The 19827-nt window shown below is 49.1% G+C and overlaps 1 protein-coding gene across 1 annotated transcript in view; it reads left to right on the top strand.

Moving 5' to 3' along the window:
* Positions 1-3582: 3582 nt before the first annotated feature.
* TCERG1L (transcription elongation regulator 1 like) overlaps positions 3583-19827 on the top strand; it is a gene marked incomplete at both ends in the record, with an annotated part of 79891 nt that continues 63646 nt past the window's right edge. The window contains 4 exons of the mRNA XM_080621474.1: positions 3583-3882; positions 5078-5224; positions 6078-6258; positions 17180-17359. Coding sequence (XP_080477600.1) covers positions 3583-3882; positions 5078-5224; positions 6078-6258; positions 17180-17359 — 808 coding nt within the window. The remainder of the gene's footprint in view (positions 3883-5077; positions 5225-6077; positions 6259-17179; positions 17360-19827) is intronic.

Here is a 19827-nt window from a genome sequence, read left to right on the forward strand (position 1 = left end):
CAGCTGGACTCAGGAGCTCATTTCCCTTTGTAGCATGGTATTGCACAATGAGGTACAGAGCAGCTTCATCTGATACATGTCTGAAATATTGGCTATTTACCACTGTTGGGAACAAATGACTAATGCAGCGGGGAAGGATTAACCCAGGAGACAGACTAACTCTGTTGTTATGAGAAAACAGAATAACCACCTAGCCAGGTCATTTATTTGGCCAGGTGTTTCTCGACAGCTCTGCTTGGGAAGACATAAGAGCTCCTCAGATGGGGTTCCTGATGCTGAACTGCTGCTGAGGAGTCATCAGATGGGTTAGTGCCTGCAAAGGAAGATGTGTGTGTGCTCACACCTGCTTTAAAACACAGCAGAAGATGCTCCAGGATGACGAAGGTGATTCCTGCTCCTTGCTCCAGCCCCGGATGAAGTAAGCATCTAACCCGAGAGGCAGATGCTGGCAAAGAGAGCTGTAAGCTTTGTTCCCTGGGACTCAGCCTGGAGAGCACATGGAAGCAGGGAGGAATTTGTTTATTAGGAACTTGCACGTATGTAATTGTGCGGAGGTTCTGGAAATTTAAGCACATTCAAATACACAGAGACTCACAGAATCACAGACTTGCTTGAAGGGACCTTAAAGCTCCTCCAGCTCCAACCCCTGCCACGGACAGGGACCCCTTCCACTGGAGCAGCTTGCTCCAAGCCCCTGTGTCCAACCTGGCCTTGAACACTGCCAGGGATGGGGCAGCCACAGCTTCTCTGGGCACCCTGGGCCAGCGCCTCAGCACCCTCACAGGGAAGAGCTTCTGCCTAAGAGCTCATCTCAGTCTCTCCTCTGGCAGGTTCAAGCCATTCCCCTTGGCCTGTCCCTACAGGTCCTTGTCCCAAGCCCCTCTCCAGGTTTCCTGCAACCCCTTTAGGCACTGGAGCTGCTCTAAGGTCTCCCCTTAAGGAGCCTTCTCTTCTCCAGAACATCACGAAGATGCTGCAGACCTTGCCCATAGGAGCACAAGGAGTGGGTCCAGAATGTGCAAACTTTACCCGAACCCTTTCACTCCGTACACTCTGGTTTCAGGCTGTACGGTCAGCGCTCGGCGCTCACCCAGGGCTCTGCAGGCTGACAGAGGAGCCTGCCCCTGTCTCCAGCCCGCATCCGGGCTGTCCCCGGCGATGGCAGCTGCTGGCTGAGTGCTGGCTGCGGGCTGCGCTCATCCCCGCGCTGCTGCTGGGCTCGGCATCACTGCCACTCGCTGGGCTGGCCGGGAAAAGCAGAGCCCGGCAGCGCACATCGCCTGTGCAGAGCGGGTGATGCAGCCCCTCGATCCTGCTGTCACCCTTTGCTCTGTTATCCTTTCTCCCCCCTGTCATAATCCTTCATTCCTGCCATCTCTCCTCTTTCCTGTTTTCACTCCTTCTGTTGTCACCCCTCTCTCTTGCTGTCACCCCTCCTTCTGTCACTCTCACTCCTGCTCTCACCCCTTATTCCTGCTATCACCCCTCTCTCTGACTGTCATTCTTCCTTCCGTGCCATAACCCCTGGCTTCTGATGTCACCCCTCTCTCCTCCATCACCTCTCACCTGCATGGCTGCAGCCCAGTTACACAGAGCTTGCCCCATGGTGACCCCTACAACCTGCCACACAAACAGCCTGGGAACACCCAGACCCTTTCCCAGCTCCATGAGAAAGGCAACAAGAACTCTATTACTATGTTTTTAAGGATAGGAAATGGAAGCTGAAGCAAAAAGCAGCTGATGCGTGTGTGGGAATCCCTTCAGCCAGGTGGGAACATGCATCTATGGGTGAGAACTGCTCCTCTGAGCCCCATCAACCCAAGTGAGCTGGGATTTTCTGAAGCCACACTACATACACAGACTTCCTCATCCAACATTAGGGAAGTGTTGAGTAAGACTACCAGCTGGTAGGAAATAATAATGGCTTTGATTGATTAATCAGTAGGCTTGATGATCTAAATAACAACACTGATTTGTGCTTTAAATAGTCACCCCAGTGCTGGCCCTAGGCTGGCCTTGGGTAAGTTTACTGGGCTGGTGTTAGTCGTGGTTTCAGGACAGAATAAAGCCCTCTATGAAACCACCTTACTTCTGGGTTTTACATAGGAGAAGTAATCTTGCTGTTGTGCACCTCAGGAAAGGTATCTGTGTATATCCTGCACTAACTGGCCTGGATACAGAGGGTTGCTGCTGGTTGCTGGAGTCATGGAGCATCCTGCATTTGGAGAGATCCATAGGAACAACTGAATCCAACGCCCCGCTCCTTGCAGGACAGCCTGCAACTAAACTACAGTGCCAGGAGCATCATCTGGAAGCTGAGAAGTTGCTGAACTTCTTCAAATTCTGTTTCAACCTTTTTCCTCCCCAAAACAAATCTGGAGCCTTAATAAAGATAAAATGTTCCACTTTTTGCTGTTATTTTCAGTATTTCACTGATGATCTATTGCATTTAAATCAGACCTCTTAAGGACTTCTGTATTTCATGCGGAGTTGGAACTGGATGAGCTTTAAGGTCCCTCCCAACCCAAACCGGTCTGGGATTCTTTGTTTCCAAATACAATCCCTCTCAAATATCAGCTTTGATGGCCCTATGTGCATATGGTAGTGCTGCAGAACTCACACAAGATGCTGCCTTCCAGTTTACCATCATTTGCAGCTCATTTCCTATTGTATTCCTATTATTCCCGTTTCCTATTGCAGCTCATTTCCTATTCCAGTTTACCATCATTCGCAGCTCATTTCCCTATTGTATTTCCTATAGAAATGACAGCAAGGTGCATTTCAAAGCCAGCATGGATCCTGGGCTCGGCTGGATCTGTCTCCTCTCTGTGAGCTGGATATTTAATTAAAGGATAGCAGTAACCCATTTATATTTATTGGTTAAGTCTGTCCTTGTCACCCAAATGCCTGGATTTTACTCACTTCCTTCTGGGACAGCTGTGTATTCATGGGAGCCTTGCTTTGAAAGCGTTCCCATAGGAGACCCTCTTGGTGTACTCTGGGGGCTTGGGGCTGGTGGGTCGGTGTTTCTGGGAGAACATAGGCTCATGCGGCCGCAAGGTGTGAAGTAGGAAATCATAACTATACCGAACTGTACCTGATACAGGTTGGACACAGGGGCTTGGAGCAAGCTGCTCTAGTGGAAGGGGTCCCTGCCCGTGGCAGGGGGCTGGAAATGGAGGAGCTTTAAGGTCCCTTCCAACCCAACTCCGTGATCCCACGATTCGCGCCCGCTGCCGGTTCCCCCGGAAGCGCTGGCCCCAGACCCCCCTCGCCTTGGGCAGGGGCAGGCGGTGCCAGACGCCGGTGAAAAACCTTCCCCCAGAGACGGCGCCAAAAATCCCCCTTTCCCCCCCTCAAACGCAGCGCCCCGAGCGGGGCCGGCCCCGGAGGCGGGTCTGGCCGGTTACCGGTGCCCCCCCGGGGGAGGCGGCCCCATCACGGCTCCCGCCCCGTTCCCCCCCTCTCCGGGCGGAGCCTGGCGGCAGCGCCCGCCGACGGCTGGAGTTTCACTCGGCGGCGGCGCCGGTGCTGGAGCCGGGTGAGGAGCAGCCGGGCTCCGCGCTCCCCGTGCCATGTAGGATGCTGCCGGCTCCCGCAGCCAAGCGGCCGCCGCCCCTGCTCTGGCCGCCCCCCGCCGCCGAGCCCCCAGCTCCCCCCTGGGCCTGGGTGCTCCCGGCCGCTGCGGGGCTCGTCCGGGTCGGCGCTGCCGCCGCCGGGGCTCCCCCGCACCCGCCGCCGCTGCTGCTCCCGGCGCCGCCGCCGCCCGCTCCCGCCGCCGCCGCCCTGCTGCGGGCAGCCCCGAGCTGGCGCGTCCCCTGCGAGCCGCTCCTGCCGCTGCTGGCCGCCGAGCAGCGCTCCGCCGCGCTCCTGCACGGGCAGGTAAGGGCGGGCCGGGGTCTGTCGCGGGGGCAGTGTCCCGGTGCTGCCGTCCGGAGCCCGTCGCCAGCCCCGAGGATGGAGCCTCAGCCCGAAGCGGGGGAGTCAGCGGCGGGCCAGGTCCCCGCGGTGCCCCGTTGGCTCGGTGTGCCCCGTGTGCTGTGCCCGCTGCGGTGCGCGGCTCTTCCCGCTGCGCTCGGCCGGGCGGCGCGGCGTGTGTCGGGGCTTCCACCGTTCTCAGGACCCGGTCCCAGTGCTTCCCCGGGGCTGGGCTGCGGGGGGCTGCGGGTCTCCGACGGGGCCGGTGGAGGCCGATCGCTGGAGGCGTTTTGTGCAGACACAGCGGGGGTGGAAGCGCTCCCGCGGCCGCGCGCGCAGGGAAGGGCTCGTTTTCAGTGGCTGTTCACAAAGCCTGAAGTTGTGACTCAAGTCACTGCCTCTCCAGTGCGTATTACAGTTATGAATTGCTGTCGTGTCGCTGCTTGGAACAGCGGAGCGTTACCGCTGTCCCGGCACAAGGATGTGGCGGGTGCTGCGCTCCTGGTTCTGCCTCAGCTGGGTGGTTTTTACTCGGCAGAAGTACAAACGAAGCGGGATGCGAGCGCCGAGGCGTCCGCTGGGGCTCGAGTGATGGTTTCCAGCCTTCCCGAGCACGAGCGTCGCTGGTGGTTTGGGAGCAGAGTGGGAGGGAGGCGAAGGATGGGTAGCGCTGGGTCTGATAGAACCGAGCATCAGTTATTCCCCGGTGTGAGAGCGCGTAAAACCCACTGGTTTTACCGTGGGAATCAAACGAATGTAAGTGAAGAGAAAATACGATTCTGACGTTTCCTATGCTTCTTACTCGCTTCCAGATGATTTTTAAAGCCACTTTCTAGTGATGTTCCTGTTCCGTGTCTGAGATTCTGTTTGAGCAGAGGAGAACCAGACTGCCCTGGCAACTAGCAGCCATTGGCCAAGTCCTGCTTTCCTGTCTGGCTACTGATTTGTGGCTTTCTGAAGCCCTTTATCATGTCAGTGCCAGGTGCACTGTGCAATGCCTAAAGAAACCCAAGTGGTTGTTGGCTTGAAGGGACATATTTGAAATCTTCTGTACTCATCTTACATGTAATTAGGGAATCATGAAAAGCATCAATTTATTCAGGATAAAATCCTTCTATTAACTTCTCTTCCTGTTTTCTCTTTTTTTCTCCCCCCCCAGTGGATATTTGGAGCTCATTCCCCGGTCATTGGATTTTCACCTTCTTCGAGCGTGGAATTTGTCCCTGTTTTTCCACCTGTGTACACATCTACGGTCCCACCTCATGCTGGGAAAAACTGGATCGATAAAAGGCTCCCCAACTGCAAAGTAAGTCTGGTCATGGCGTGTTGAAGTGTTTTAAGGGTGAAGTGCAGCGAATGTCATGGGTTTGGTGAATTGTGAAGGTGTGTGAGAGTGCAGGAGTTGGTCAGGTAAAACTCCACGGAGGAGGAATGTTGTAAGGGATGGATAATGGAGGAGAGGAGGCTGTTGCACATCTTTGTTTTTCTCAGGTTTTAAAAAGACTGAAGTATCTTCACTATTACGTTGAGTAGAATGTTTTAATTTTGCTGTGGGATGTCGTTATGGGAGTTTTCCATTTTCCCTTCTTGGTCCTTCCACTGTTTCCCCAAGGGGTGCTGCGATGTGGCACTGGTGGCATCACCATGAGCATTGACATGTCACCACAGTGTCACTCGCTGCCCTGTGTCTTCATTCCACCCACAGCTACCTTCATCTGTACATGTCCAAATAATATATAACATATATTGTATATAATATATAATATATAACATATATATGACAGATATAACGTATCTGGCTAAATAATGAAACTATAGCTCTGTGACATTATCCCATGTCCGTCCTGCCCATCTCTCTAATTCAGAAGGTGGATGAGGTCTCTGGTTTGTGGATAGACTTGCTCGCTCTGGAGTAGCTGTATCTGGGACACAAGTGCCTTCAGCTATTCTTTTCTCTTTATAATGCTGATTAGTCATGTTAAATGGGAATTCACTTTAAATGGTCAGCTCAACCCATCCTGCAGCACTGAGGGAGCTAAAATCAGTTATTCTTTCAAGCTGGTCCTTAGCTTGAGATACTACCTGTTGTAGTGTTGAGTTTTATGTCTGAATTTTGTACCTCAAACCTTATCGTTCTTCTCTTCCTTTATGTTGGGCAGATATACCTGAATAATGCTTTTGCTCTGGATTCAGCGTGGTTCCATCCTGAGGACTCAAGACTATTCCAGGGCAATGAGAAGCCGCTGTTAATGAGCAATCAGGTAGCTATGGCTATAGCCAGGCCAGCTGCTGCCTCCAGGCCTCTCCCCACCGTGGTGCTGGCACCTCCACTGATACCAGGTCAGTAGGACATTAATAATAGAGTATTTACCTTTTTTATTACCTGGATCTCTCAGAGATGCATAAACCATTCTCTAATGTAAGGGTTTCATTGCATTCAGCTGAAAACCTCTTGCTTGATCTGAACCTTCATGGCAAAGTGCATTTCATTCTCTAAATTACTTAAAGAACAAAAGATCACATGTAATTATAGAAGATTATAACAGATTATTCCATAACTGGCTGTTGACTCATGGAATGAAAGGGCATCCTTGGCTTGTTTTCAAACAAGAAATTCTTGACACAGTTCATGTATAATTCTCCTGTTGGCTTCTAGATTTTGGTGTAGTCTGTGTAGACAGCTCTCAGTAGGGAAGAGCAATTGATCCATCATCTCATTAAGACTCAGTTATACACAATGTTATTCCTGAAATAAATTCCATTAATCTGGGTAACTCAGGTATGTCACAGCTGTAACAGAGGAACTGAGATTTATACTTGGGGAAAAGAACAGGAATTACATTGTGGTAAAGCTGAATCTCTATTTGCTGCTGCAGTAGTGATTTAAAGTAGTTGTTTCATAGAAGGGGTTATAAAATGCTACTCATGGTTAAACCCATAACATATATCCTTAAATGGAGAATTAGGATATTGTTAATGGCTCGTGGTAAGTTGTTTCTTAGAGTGACGGTGATGAGTGTTGGGTTGACAGCAGAACCCTCCGTATCTTGGTCTTTGCCCTGTGAAGTCCTTTTTGTTTTGCTACCCCGTAGCAGAAGGAAGTCTTCCTGTGTTATGCTAGTAACACAGAGATCATTGAGAGAGTGCTGGAATTGCTCCTCGCTGCCTGGGTTCTTTTGCCAGACTGATTAATTAGCAGTGAATATTGTTCTGTACTGAAACACATCGAGCCGCTCGCGTCGGTTCTGTGCTTTGATGGGTTAGCAGAAAGCTGCCCCCTCCTTCTGCCAGAATCACCCCATGCTCAAGTGGAGTAATGCTTGGAAATGAGACTGCCGCTGGTGGGATCCTGTTGGATGGATACATTCCTCTGGGATACCGTGGGGAATTGTTGAGCTGCGCTCCCAGACAAGGAGGCACCGGTTGAAGCATGTTTTAAGGACAGGCATGATGGAAAGAGAAGTGTTTTGTGCAGGGGAGTGACAGCGGGTTGTTTGTTTGTGTATATAAACCAAATATCCCAATATCCTAAACAAGCATAAACATGTTGTATCACACAGTGTTTCAGACAGAAAGCGGGAGCATACCTGGCGCAGCGGGTTAGGGAAGCGTGCCTGGCAGACAGGGCATTCCCAGTCTGATGCCACATCTGTGGTCTGGAAGCAGGACAGAGAAAAGATGATTTTCTTCTCTCTGGACAATGTGTGTGCACACGAGCCTGTTTACACAGGAGATGTTTGGGTGATCCAACTCTTCCTCCAGCAGCGTGCTCAGTGTTGGCTGCCACCTCTTCAGACCCTTCCCTCACAGGGAAGAGCTTCTGCCCAAGAGCTCATCTCAGTCTCCCCTGTTCTGGCAGGTTAAAGCCATTCCCCTTGGCCTGTCCCTACAGGCCTTCCTTCTCTTCTCCAGGCTGACCCAGCCCAGCTCTCTCAGCCCATCAAAATCTTTCCATCCTTCTTGAAATCATCTGGTCCATGTGGTCAGTGCTAATCCAGTGGCATCCCAGGCTGTGTGTGAACAGAAGTATGCCTGGTGGTGCATCATTGCTGGATGGCAATATTGGTGCCCTACCAGAATCATCAGGAGCTCCTTCTGAGAAGCGTTATGGTTGTGCTCAAAGCATTTCCTATGCAATCTTTACACTTAATATGAAAAGTAATAAAAATACCAAGAGCAAATTGCTTAGCTAAGTGGTTTAGACTGAGGAGCTCATCAGCTCTGTGCAGGCTCTGTCTTGTTTTTGGAAGCCTGTTTCATGACAGTTTTGCTTTCCACGGTTATCAGTAATGATACAACTGTTTTCTCAATGTATCAGCAATGTTACAGAGATAAAGGAAGGAGGCATTGGAGTTTGGCGAGCGGTAATGCTATCATTTAACAGCTGGAGATGCAGCTACTAAAGGTGTTATTTTCTGTAAGAAAAGGAAGCAGCTATTACACTCTCGCATATTGCAAAACACAAATTTATGTACTTATTTTGTGTGTCTAAAGCCAATAGTGACATTTTATTTTCTCACCTCGCAGTGAGAGCTGCTTTCATGTCTACTGGGTACTGCATTTTTCATGAGGAAGGCAGCGACTAGATATTTTTGCAGAGGAAGATTAATATTTGTGTCTCCTGCATTGTGCTCTCTACGTGCGGATGAAATCAGGGCTGGTTGGGTCCCAAGGCAGATCTGCCCTTACGGCATCTGTGTGCTGTACATGTCCCTCTGTGGGGTGAGGGACCACCGGCAGGACCCCTTGGTGGCACCCACTAGATGAAAGCTGTAACCCTCTGGTAATGATGTTCTGTGCATTTACTGTTATTGATCCTATTTTAAGCGTTTGAGGGTGCGTTCTTGCAGTTTGGCATTCCTGGTTCTCAAAGGCATCGCCAGCAGTGGTGCTGTACAAAGAGTGTGTTCTTATGGGTGTGTTTGCGAAGGTGTTCATAGAACCCCAGCCTGGTTTGTGTTAGAAGAGACCTTAAAGCTCCTCCAGCTCCAACCCCTGCCACGGGCAGGGACCCCTTCCACTGGAGCAGCTTGCTCCAAGCCCCTGTGTCCAACCTGGCCTTGAGCACTGCCAGGGATGGGGCAGCCACAGCTTCTCTGGGCACCCTGTGCCAGTGCCTCAGCACCCTCACAGGGAAGAGCTTCTGCCTAAGAGCTCATCTCAATCTGCCTCCTTGCCAATGCCTTATGGAAGAGATGCCCTCGAGAGTTTATGGATGTTCATTGTGGGCTGTTGCTCAGCAGCCACCTGGAGTCTTGCAGAACCTGGAGATTAGTGTGTTTGTAGAACAGGAGCCACAGATAGGTGATTGGGTAAGTGGAGCTGGGATGCTGCCTCAGAGCAAGGGGAAACCTGGCATTTGAACATCTGGTCCCATTTTGAAACATTTGTCAGCCCTCAAATGGCTTTTTATGTGATTTTATGCACATGTCAACATAAACTGCATTTTCTTGCTCATGCTCAGTGCTGGGTTGGCCCTGGTGCTGTGGATGCCCTCAGCAGTAGCTGCTGTAACATATGCAGACGGATGCGTTAGCGCAAACCCATTGCCTGCTCAGAGGTCTCCTTTGGGGATCCCTGTCTGAGCCATGAGGGCAGGAGGAGATGCTGAAGAGGTGAAAGGTTCTTAATGGTTTTTATCTCGAACAAAATGCTCAGAGTATTGCATTTTCCTTTATAACAGAGGCAGTCTAACCTGGAACGGAGAATCACAGAATCACAGAACATCAGGAATTGGAAGGGACCTCAAAAGATCATCCAGTCCAATCCCCCTGCCGGAGCAGGAACACCTAGATGAGGTTGCACAGGAATGTGTCCAGGCAGGTTTTGAATGTCTCCAGAGAAGGAGACTCCACAACCCCCCTGGGCAGCCTGTTCCAGTGTTCTGTCACCCTCACTGAGAAGAAGTTTCTTCTCAAGTTTAAGTGGAACCTCTTGTGTTCCAGTTTGTACCCATTACCCCTTGTCTTACCATTGTTTGCCACTGAGAAGAGCCTGGCTCCATGCTCGTGACACTCCCCCTTTATATATTTATATACACTAATAAGGTCCCCCCGCAGTCTCCTCTTCTCCAAACTATAGAGACCCAGCTCCCTCAGCCTTTCCTCATAAGGGAGATGCTCCACTCCCTTCATCATCTTAGTTGCCCTGCGCTGGACTCTCTCCAGCAGGTCCCTGTCCTTCTTGAACTGAGGGGCCCAGAACTGGACACAATATTCCAGATGCGGTCTCACCAGGGCAGAGTAGAGAGACTTGTAGGGCTTTCCAGTGCTGGTTTCCTCGAAGGAAGATAGTCTTTTTAAATCAGATAGTTTATTTCTTCTTGGTTTGGTGTAGAATGATTCTGCAAGAGCAGGTATTTTCTTCTAAGTCAAAGCTCCATTGCTTCCTCTGCATTTCCACAGGGTCTCTTCTCTCAGTTGTGGTCCTTCTGCTCCTTCATCCATTGGTGCTGAAATCACAAATGCAGAGTTGATGTATAATCTGCCATCAAATTGCTTTAGGCGTTACTGATCCTGTGTGGATTAATGTTTTCATCCTTCAGTTAGTGTCGTTTCTTTTAATCCCAGTAACCTTTGCAGAACTGAGCCAGTATTTGTCATAGGACTGGAACTGGATGATTTGAAGGTCCTTTCCAACCCTAACTATTCTATGATTCTATAGCAAGTCTCAGTTATTAGCATTTACATGCATATAGTCAGGTATGTACAGATACAGTTTTCTGGATGCTTTCAGTGTAAATTTCAGACTTTACAAATCTTTGAAGAAATGTGGTGGTTGTGTTAAATTTGGGCTCTGTTTTCTCATGTTTTTAACAGTTTCGAAATACACGACACAGGGCCTCCAACCCTCTGTATTTCCTAATCACAAGCTCTGTATCTGAAGCTTGCGTGTATACAAATAGCTGGGTTTGGGCCTCTCAGGTTGGGTTCTCCTGTATTTAATGTGTGTGTGCTAGGGCTCCTTCTTTGTTAAACAAGAATAGCACTGCGAGAACCTGGATATCCCTGAAATGCCATGAAAACCCTCTGTTTGTGCAGCTTTCAGGCACTGCCGAGGCTAACACTTCACTCAGTCTTTGGGAACGCTTGGCTTTAGTCGCAGCCTTTACAAAGCTTTGGTTTTGCTTATTAAATTTGTGCTTTTTGGGTGCTTTTTCTGTTATCTACCTAAATCCAATGCAAACTTCAGCCCAGTTAAGATGGGTTTTACTTGAATTGTAGAAATAAACCTAAATGTAATGTGTTTATGGGAAGGGCTTGTAGGTCTGACCCTTTCCTAATATTGTCCTACCTGGCCCCAAGACTTCATTATAAAGAAACCCAGATCTTTCAGTGACCTGAAGAGCCTGTTCTTGTTTGTGAGGAGCCAGGTATATTTATTTATTGCCTATGAGCTGTTAGTGGTTTCCTTGCTGTCAGGCTCGAGCAATAGCTGGAGTTTACAAATGGAAAAGGCAATAAGCTTTTTTCCTCCCTTCAGGCTACAGAAGATAAGGGATATCAGTATGTTTTCCTTTGCATTGGGATAAATATGCTATTTAAGCCAATCCTTTGCTTTGTTTTATTGATGGATCGATGCTGCTGCAGTTGCTTGGCAGCTGGCACCTCAGACCATGTGCAGTTGAGGTGTCAGGGCCAGAGGGTTCTCTGTGATCTGCCTTCTGTGAGCTTCAGTGCTGCTGTGATCAGTCTGTGGGCTACAGGCCTTCCAGGTATTTGTGCTGCATAAAAAGATAAGGCTCCTTGCCCATTAAAATCATGCTGGTGACAACCCTGGGGTGGGCACTGCATGGGGTGGACTTTACATGGAGGCAGGAGTGGAATTCCAGGCAGCTCCTTGGGCACCTGAGGGAGAGCACCCAAACCACTCTTTAGCCACTCTGCAGGGTGAGCTTGCTGTACGGTGGTGTTTGGAGTGTGTAAGAAATGACAGGGGGGCTTTAAGCAGGAAGCAGCCATGGCTTCATCTTCAAAGCTCAAATCCATCAGGAGAACGACTTGGAGGTGTTGGGTGACAAGAAGCTCTTCCCTGTGAGGGTGCTGAGGCGCTGGCCCAGGGTGCCCAGAGAAGCTGTGGCTGCCCCATCCCTGGCAGTGCTCAAGGCCAGGTTGGACACAGGGGCTTGGAGCAAGCTGCTCCAGTGGAAGGGGTCCCTGCCCGTGGCAGGGGTTGGAACTGGAGGAGCTTCAAGGTCTCTTCCAACCCAAACTGGTCTGGGATTCCATGATCATTTCAAGGATGTAGTTTGCTGAGGGATAAAGTGATAGTTGTGACCTGATTTGGGGTTCCATCCTGACCCACGCCATTGCTCCCCATCAGTGATACCCAGCCTTAGATGCTCATTGCGGTGTCATGCAGGGGTGGGCTCAGTTTAAGTAACACCTTCCTTTTCCTCCTCCTTTTGCAAGTGTCTACATGAGTTTTCATGCTGGAGCCAAGTCTTCCATTGGTAGTTTGTATCTCTTTTAGGGATACATGTATTTTGTGGAAATATTGGTCCTATTGACTTTAAAGAACCAGAAAATAGTTCTTAAGTGGTAGAGAGCCGAGTGGAGTAAGCAAGAACAGAGAGTGCTTGATCCCAGGGGCTTGTAATAAACAGCTGTCTAATCCTATTGATGAATAGAACTATGAATTAAAGAGATTTATTTTTGGAGCTGCTGTTCATTTATGGCGAATTTTCTAATAATAGAAAAATATCAAATCCTGATGTTCACACAGTGTCTGCAGACAGGGATTTTGCCCCTAATCCGCTAAACTTGGACCTCCCCCTTGTTGTAATACATTTTTCCACTTGGCATCTTACATCTGATCCTCTTCCAGCATGAGGGAGTGTTTACTGGGGAAGTTGAGAATTGAACCTTTAAGTTCAGGGAACGTGCATCCCTATTTCGTGACTTGGAGCTCCCTTGGAGAGGAAAATCCAAATTCCGCTCTGAAGCCAGTAGCTTTATGTCTGTCTATCACCAGGCTTTGCCGTGTTGTGGGGTGTTTTGCCTTGTGTTTTAATGGATTAGCTGGCCAAGGCAGCTCCCCTGATACCACCGCTGCTGGCCGAGAGAAGGTGGCGAGAGCAGGACCTCCCTCTGGGGAGGCTGGGAGGGTGGTGGAGAGTGAGAAACCTCTGATCTCCACATGGTTTGTGTTACGGTGTTCCCCCTTTTCCTGGTTCATCTTGAAGGAGGGAGGATCAAGCAACAAGAGCCATTTTAGCCTATTTCAACTACCTTCTCCTTTTTTCCTCTCCATCAAAAGTTGTTGTCAGTTTTAGTTCTGATAAAAGCCTACTACAGAACTGTCATCTAACAGACTTCACCTTGCAGACTCTGCAGATGAAGGAGAAGGGAATAAGGGATAATAAACAATACCTCACATTTCAATTTGTCTTTCATTGTCTTGGAGCTGTTTTTTCATACATCATTGGAAGCAGCGTTAAGTGTTTTGTGACAGGACTGGGCAGAAACCCAGAAGGAACAGGGATACAGTCAGGGTGCTGGTGATCCATTGGGTTACTGCTAAAAATAAGGAGCTTGCATATTGCTTTGAGAAGAGGTGAGGGTGCCGTACATCCTTCTGTGGGTGAGGTTGAAGACCTCAGCATTGCTAACTTATTGCCTCTGGGGTTAGTGTTTGACCCCTATTTAATAGAATGGCGTTCAAGGCCAGGTTGGACACAGGGGCTTGGAGCAAGCTGCTCCAGTGGAAGGGGTCCCTGCCCGTGGCAGGGGTTGGAGCTGGAGGAGCTTTAAGGTCCCTTCCAACACAAACTGTTCCAGGATTCCATATTTGACCATCACTTGTTGTCCTTTGTCATGGCTCTGACTCCTGGTTCCATTGCCTCCACCCCATTTCCTCACTGTTGGTGAACCATCTCTAAACCATCTTTGTTGCTTCTTCATCTCCTTTCTGCCCTTTCTTTGCTTCACATCAAATTCTCTGCCCACCTCCTGAGTTTCCTCCTGATCTGTTTCCCTGAGAAGAGAAGAGCTGGAAGGCTGGGGAAGGACCCTGTAATGGGGTTTGATGTTTCTGCAGAGGAGTGTTGCCTTCCTGTGCCCAGGATGGAGCATGACTTGGCAAAAATGGGTTCAGGGAAAACCGCTATTGCCAGGCAAAAATGCGCATTTTTTCTCCCCTCAGGGTATATTGATAATGGCATTTTTGAGGCATTTGACTCATGAAAGCCATGGAAGTGTGGGGTGATAAAGAAGCTCTTGGAAACAGCGCAAAATCTGGTTGCTTTCCGAGAAGACCTTCTCCTCTGCAGCTATGCTGAGTGCGGATGGAAGTCCTTAGCTCTTGACAAGCCACATGCTGCACCAGCTTCCAGTTGCTTTGGCAAATGATATGTCAGAGGCTGATAAACTGCTGTAGATAACTGTTCAGTTGACAGCAGAGCAAGAGAGTGGGTTTGATGACCCGCAAGCACCCTGTCCACGCTCTCCTCTCCAGTAGTAACAATTACAGGGGTAGTCCTTTCTTCATGGAATTGTTTAGGAGGAGCGAGGGAGAGAGAACTTCATCAAAGGCGGGGAAATCGCCCTCTTTCAACTGACTGATGAAACTTTAATAAGGGGATTGATGAAACTTTAATGAGGAAGCCCTGCTTCAGGAGCTTTACTCATCTGTGCCGGTGGAAGCCTTCAGCTACCCGAGCAACTGAGGTTCCATTATTTTACTGCTTTCCTGGGCTCTTGGGGGAAATCGCATCCTCTCCTCCAAAATGAAAGAATCCACGCGCAGTAAACAGCCTTCCTGCCTGTGCACCCTGTGGGGAGCCAGCAGGAAAGTCGGTTTTTTCCAGACAACATTTGTTTTCCTGGGAGTTACAGAGGATGTTTTGTGGATTTTTCCCAACTGCTGACAGCTTGTATTAGGAATGAAAGCAGGATATTGGAGGCCCTGGGTTCAGTCTAACCTAACGGTTTGTTCTAGTCCTTGGGTGACAGACAATAAACTTGTATTGAACAGCTGGATTAGTTGGACACTGATTATTTCGTGTCATAGAATCCCAGCCTGGTTTGTGTTGGAAGGGCCCTTAAAGCTCATCCAGCCCCAACCCCTGCCACGGGCAGGGACACCTTCCACTAGAGCAGCTTGCTCCAAGCCCCTGTGTCCAACCTGGCCTTGAACACTGCCAGGGATGGGGCAGCCACAGCTTCTCTGGGCAAAGGCACATGGAGTATTCATTTTCATTTCCATTATGACTCTGGCAGAATAATCTGGCTCTATCCATGGCTGAATGAACAAAACTTGCATATTTTAGGGTGGTTTTGCCTGCGTGCCTGTTAGTTTGTGCATGTGCAGATGTTTGAAGTGAATTGTTCTTGGCATTGATAAATACAGTAGGAATAATAGAAGAGTTTTTTATGGTGCTTACTGAAAATATTTGACTTCTGTTTTGCTGTTGCAGAGCTGATTTTGTTGGCAAATAATTGTTTATGATATTGTTTATGCCAAAAGTTAATGTAGTAGCCTCAGGAGCCCCAATTAGCTGCAACCAAGGCAGGGTCGTTTCCAAAAACCACTGACCCCTCTTTGCCCAGCGCTAACTGGGACAAAACCAGCGCTTAGCATCTGAATGAGGCACCCTGGATGGGGCATCTGGGCTACATCTGTGTGTAGGGGAATAGAATCTTAACCAAGCTTGCTCGGCTGCGGTTACCTTGCCTGGAGCATCAGTGTTGAGGGGCTGCATCACCCACCCCATGGTCACACTTCCCAAGCGCTGGTCGTGGTCCCATTCCCTATTTCCCTCACTGAGGTGCGCATAGAAACAGAAATGCTACAAACCCATGGAATGCCTCAAGTGAGGAGCCTGAGCAAACAGAGGTTTTTCTTCTGCAGAGCTACAGTTGGCTCTGGTTGCCTGAAGGATTTCCTCATGAACCAGAGACGTTTGCTGAATGACATAATAAGCTAATGATTGCTTAATTTTTCCTTACCCGGCTCAGTGCAGAGCGAGGAGCAGCTGGTGTTTGTCAAATTAGCTGTTCTCCTTCAGATTTTGACTATTCATTTTCTTGTTTATTTAACATACTCAGCTGAGATTGGGCTCTGAAGGTCTGCCCTGCACGTTTGTTAGGTTTACAGGTGAATATTACCTGCTCTAAAGTACATTTAAGCCTTGATTTAAGTTTTGAGTTCCCATGTGGAACCACTGGAGGTTTCCTGCATGGTATGTTTGCAAAGTGCAGGAGATTAGTATGTAAAACTAGTGAAACTCTGGTATTTGCGTGCAGAACACAGGAGAACAGAGGGCAGATAACCCCAATGTTAGATGATGGTTAATACAGTAGGTAAAAGAAACATTCAGATTTGCAATCAGACAACTTACATTTAGACTAAGGTGGTCACAGACTGGTTTGTGTTGGAAGGGACCTTAAAGCTCATCCGGTTCCTATCCCCTGCCATGGGCACGAACACCTTCACTAGAGCAGGTTGCTGATGGATCGTTCTGAACCTGTGGGAGCTGCAGGAAATGCCAACCAACGTGTTCAAATATTTGACTTTTTTATTGAAGCTAGGTTTTTTTCCCATTTAAATCTAATAACTTTGCACAAGCTCTATATGACTCACTGCTGCCTTGTCCCTCTGGGTTATAATGATATGTTCACATATATTGGGTTTTAATATCTAAAAATGTACCAACTGTAGGCTAAGACTTTGAGAATCATGATTAGGCTGTGTGGAGACCTCAGGGCAGCTGCCAGTGTCTGAAGGGGGCCTCAAGGATGCTGGAGAGGGACTCTTCATCAGGGACTGTAGCGATAGCACAAGGAGTGATGGGTTCAAACTGAAACAGGGGAAGTTCAGGTTAGATCTAAGGCAGAAGCTCTTCCCTGTGAGGGTGCTGAGGCGCTGGCCCAGGGTGCCCAGAGAAGCTGTGGCTGCCCCATCCCTGGCAGTGTTCAAGGCCAGGTTGGACACAGGGGCTTGGAGCAAGCTGCTCCAGTGGAAGGGGTCCCTGCCCATGGCAGGGGTTGGAGCTGGCGGAGCTTTAAGGTCCTTTCCAACCTGAACATCCTGGGATCCTATGTTTCTATTAGGAAAGGGGCTTTGAGAGTCTGTAAAGATCTATAATACGTTAAAAATGTAGCGTCTCTCCAAAGGACGCATGCAAACAACAGGGGCTGGGTGGGGATGTCATAGAGTTTTGTTCTGTCTTGTGCTGAAATTCAGACTGCTGAAAGCATTGTCTATAAACTCACCAGTTTCCAGTTAAAAATGACGCCTGTTGTGTCTCACCCTTCCGCAGGTGCTTGCCAGAATAGCCTTAAAGCTGTTGGTGGCAATCAAACCCTGGCCTTGGCCACCACGGCAATGGTGTCAGTGGAGCCCGAGCCCCACCAGGGACCTCCGGCGCCGAGCATCCAACCCTGCCACGTCCTCACCTTCTCCCCCATCAAAATCCCGGTTTTGGCTTCGCCTTTTCCAGGTAAGCTCAATCCTGGTGGCACTGAGGAGCTGCTTTTATGTTTCCTTTGCAACAGAGAGGTTTCCGAGTGTGTTTTGGTGACTGTTCAGGGGATATTGGTGGTGTTGCTGCAGTCTGGAATGAAAGCTGTTCTGTCTGGTGCTGTTTAGAGGTGTTCTCTGGCGCTGCATGCTAGAAGTGACTTAAACACTGCACTTCATGGAGTTTTGATGTCATTGTGATGTTTGCAGGCAGCAGATCCTGCATCCTCTGTTCTGGCAGTGGCTTCTATAAGAAAACGTGGTCTTGGTTGCACCAAGGCTTTGCAGCAGATCCTTGGGTTGCAATGCTGGCAGTGGAAAGGTGTCTGCTCAACATAAAATAGTATTTGATTAAGACTGAAGTAGGTTTGTCTGCATGTTTGTAGTTGTCAAATACACTGTAAGAGTGTAGCCCTGGTTTTGTGTGTTTTGTGATTTTTACATGGGGTTGCTTATGGGGTAAAATCCTCTTTTCTTAGCGTGACTTTGCTTTCTGCATGTGGCACTCTGGCCCCCCTGACTCCCTGTGAGGTCTGGCTGCTTGAAAGTCTGCAAGATGATTTTGGAACCTACTTGGAAGGCTGATGGTGGCTAAATATAGAAATGTTATATTCCAATTAAGTTAAACGTTTAAATTAGGATGCGTTTTCCATCTTTTTGGTACTTGAAGTGTAACACAGCAGGATAGAGCGAGATTGGATTCCGCAGGCAGCATGCAGTTGTGGGGTTGGTGTTCAGATGAAATCTATTCATGAGAAATGTAGCTCAGTAATTATTGTTCCTGTTGAGCAGTCGTTAGGATCACCCAGATGAATGCCTGCTGAGGGCATCCCGCGGTGTCTTTGTGTTTAGGGAGTCTGGAGAGCAGCAGACCTGTAGCAGTAAAGGTGTGTACATCTTTCAGACTGTGTCAAGAGAGGGCAGTACCTAAGTAAGAGCAGAAAGCAAAGTAATCACTGCTGTTGGGCAGGGATTTGGTGCTGCTTCCCATGAGTGATATTTAACCCATAGAAGCCACGTTGCCTGTTTGTAAGTGAGCATCTTTGTCAGGATCCCAAAGCCCTGTGAGGAGCAGAGGACCAGCCGCTGGGGTGGGCAGGAGGCAGGGATGGGGCAGGAGAAGGATATAAGACTGATTTGTAGGTTAACCCTTGTATGAATTTGGATGGGGCAGATGCAGGATGGAGCATGGGGCAGAGCGGGGAAGGATGCGTGTCCTCACCCCTGCAGAGATGCAGAGTGTCACTTGGAGGACAAGGATGCTCTGTGGAGCCGCAGGGTCTCTCCTGGAGGTGGACGCTTGTCTTGTTTGTTGCTGCTGGAATTCACATGTGGAAGTTCAAGGGGGATGAGTTGGGTTGGGAGAAACTGGCAAACCCCCCCCCCCATGGCAGGAGGCTGGAACTGATGAGTTTTGAGGTCCCTTCCAGCCCAAACCGCTGGGATTCTATGATCTTGGATGAGAATCCAAAGGGGAAAAATATTCTTTACATGTGCTGAGGCGCAGGACCCTGTGCCAGATGTGTTCTCCCCTGAATGGAGATGCTCGGGCGATCTGGAGAGGAGCTGTCACAGGACTTGTGAATTATAGCTGGAGGAGAGCCCTGCATGGGGAGTGTTAGATGGGATCAAATAATCTAATGCCAGGAAGCTCCACCACTTGGATAACTGGCTCAGCTCTGCAGTGATAAACATGTCAGGCCATGATAATTGTTGCTTTCCTTTCGAATGAGTGTACGATAGGCTATCAAATAGCATGCTTTGAGTGCCTGGGCAATCATCCTATTATCAATCATTCACAGTAAGCCACACACTTCTGGGTGCTCTCTCCTACAGAATATATAGTAGCTTTTTAGAACAGCAAGCTCCAGAGCACCCGGTCCATGTACCATAAACTTGGGATTCAGCTAACCGTTTTTCTCTATTAATCACTGTCTCTGGAGGGAGGCTGGTGCCTTGCAAAGGAGTACAATAAAACACTTTTATGAATCTCCTTTTTATTGTGCTGGTGGAGAGGAGGACTCGGAGGCGCTGGGTTTTGGTTATCTTTGTCAGCACTGGGCTGATCAACAGCTTCTGAGGCTGGGCTGGGGGGGAAGGAGCATTCGGGTGTTCTGGGGGCAGGAACCGCTCTGCATCCCCTGGCTGCATGCAGGGAGGGGCAGCCACCATTACCTGGTGAAACAGGGGTGAGGGGTTCTCTAAGTGCTGGTGAAGGAGATGGGCTTTTGATAGGCACAAGTGAAACAGGGGAAAAAGCATGTGCAGAAGCTTTAAAACCAGCATGCTAAACTCAGTGTGCACCGGGGTAACTGCTGCATCCGTTGCTGGAACACTTAATGGACTAGGGACTGAAACTGGGTTTAATGTACAGGAGGAACTGGTCAGTTGGCCAAAAGCAGCTCTCTGCTGTCAGAACTAAATGCCTCCATCACCATATAAGTTAAT

Source organism: Psittacula echo (assembly GCF_963264785.1).
Source record: "Psittacula echo genome assembly, chromosome: 6".
Lineage (NCBI taxonomy): Eukaryota > Metazoa > Chordata > Aves > Psittaciformes > Psittacidae > Psittacula > Psittacula echo.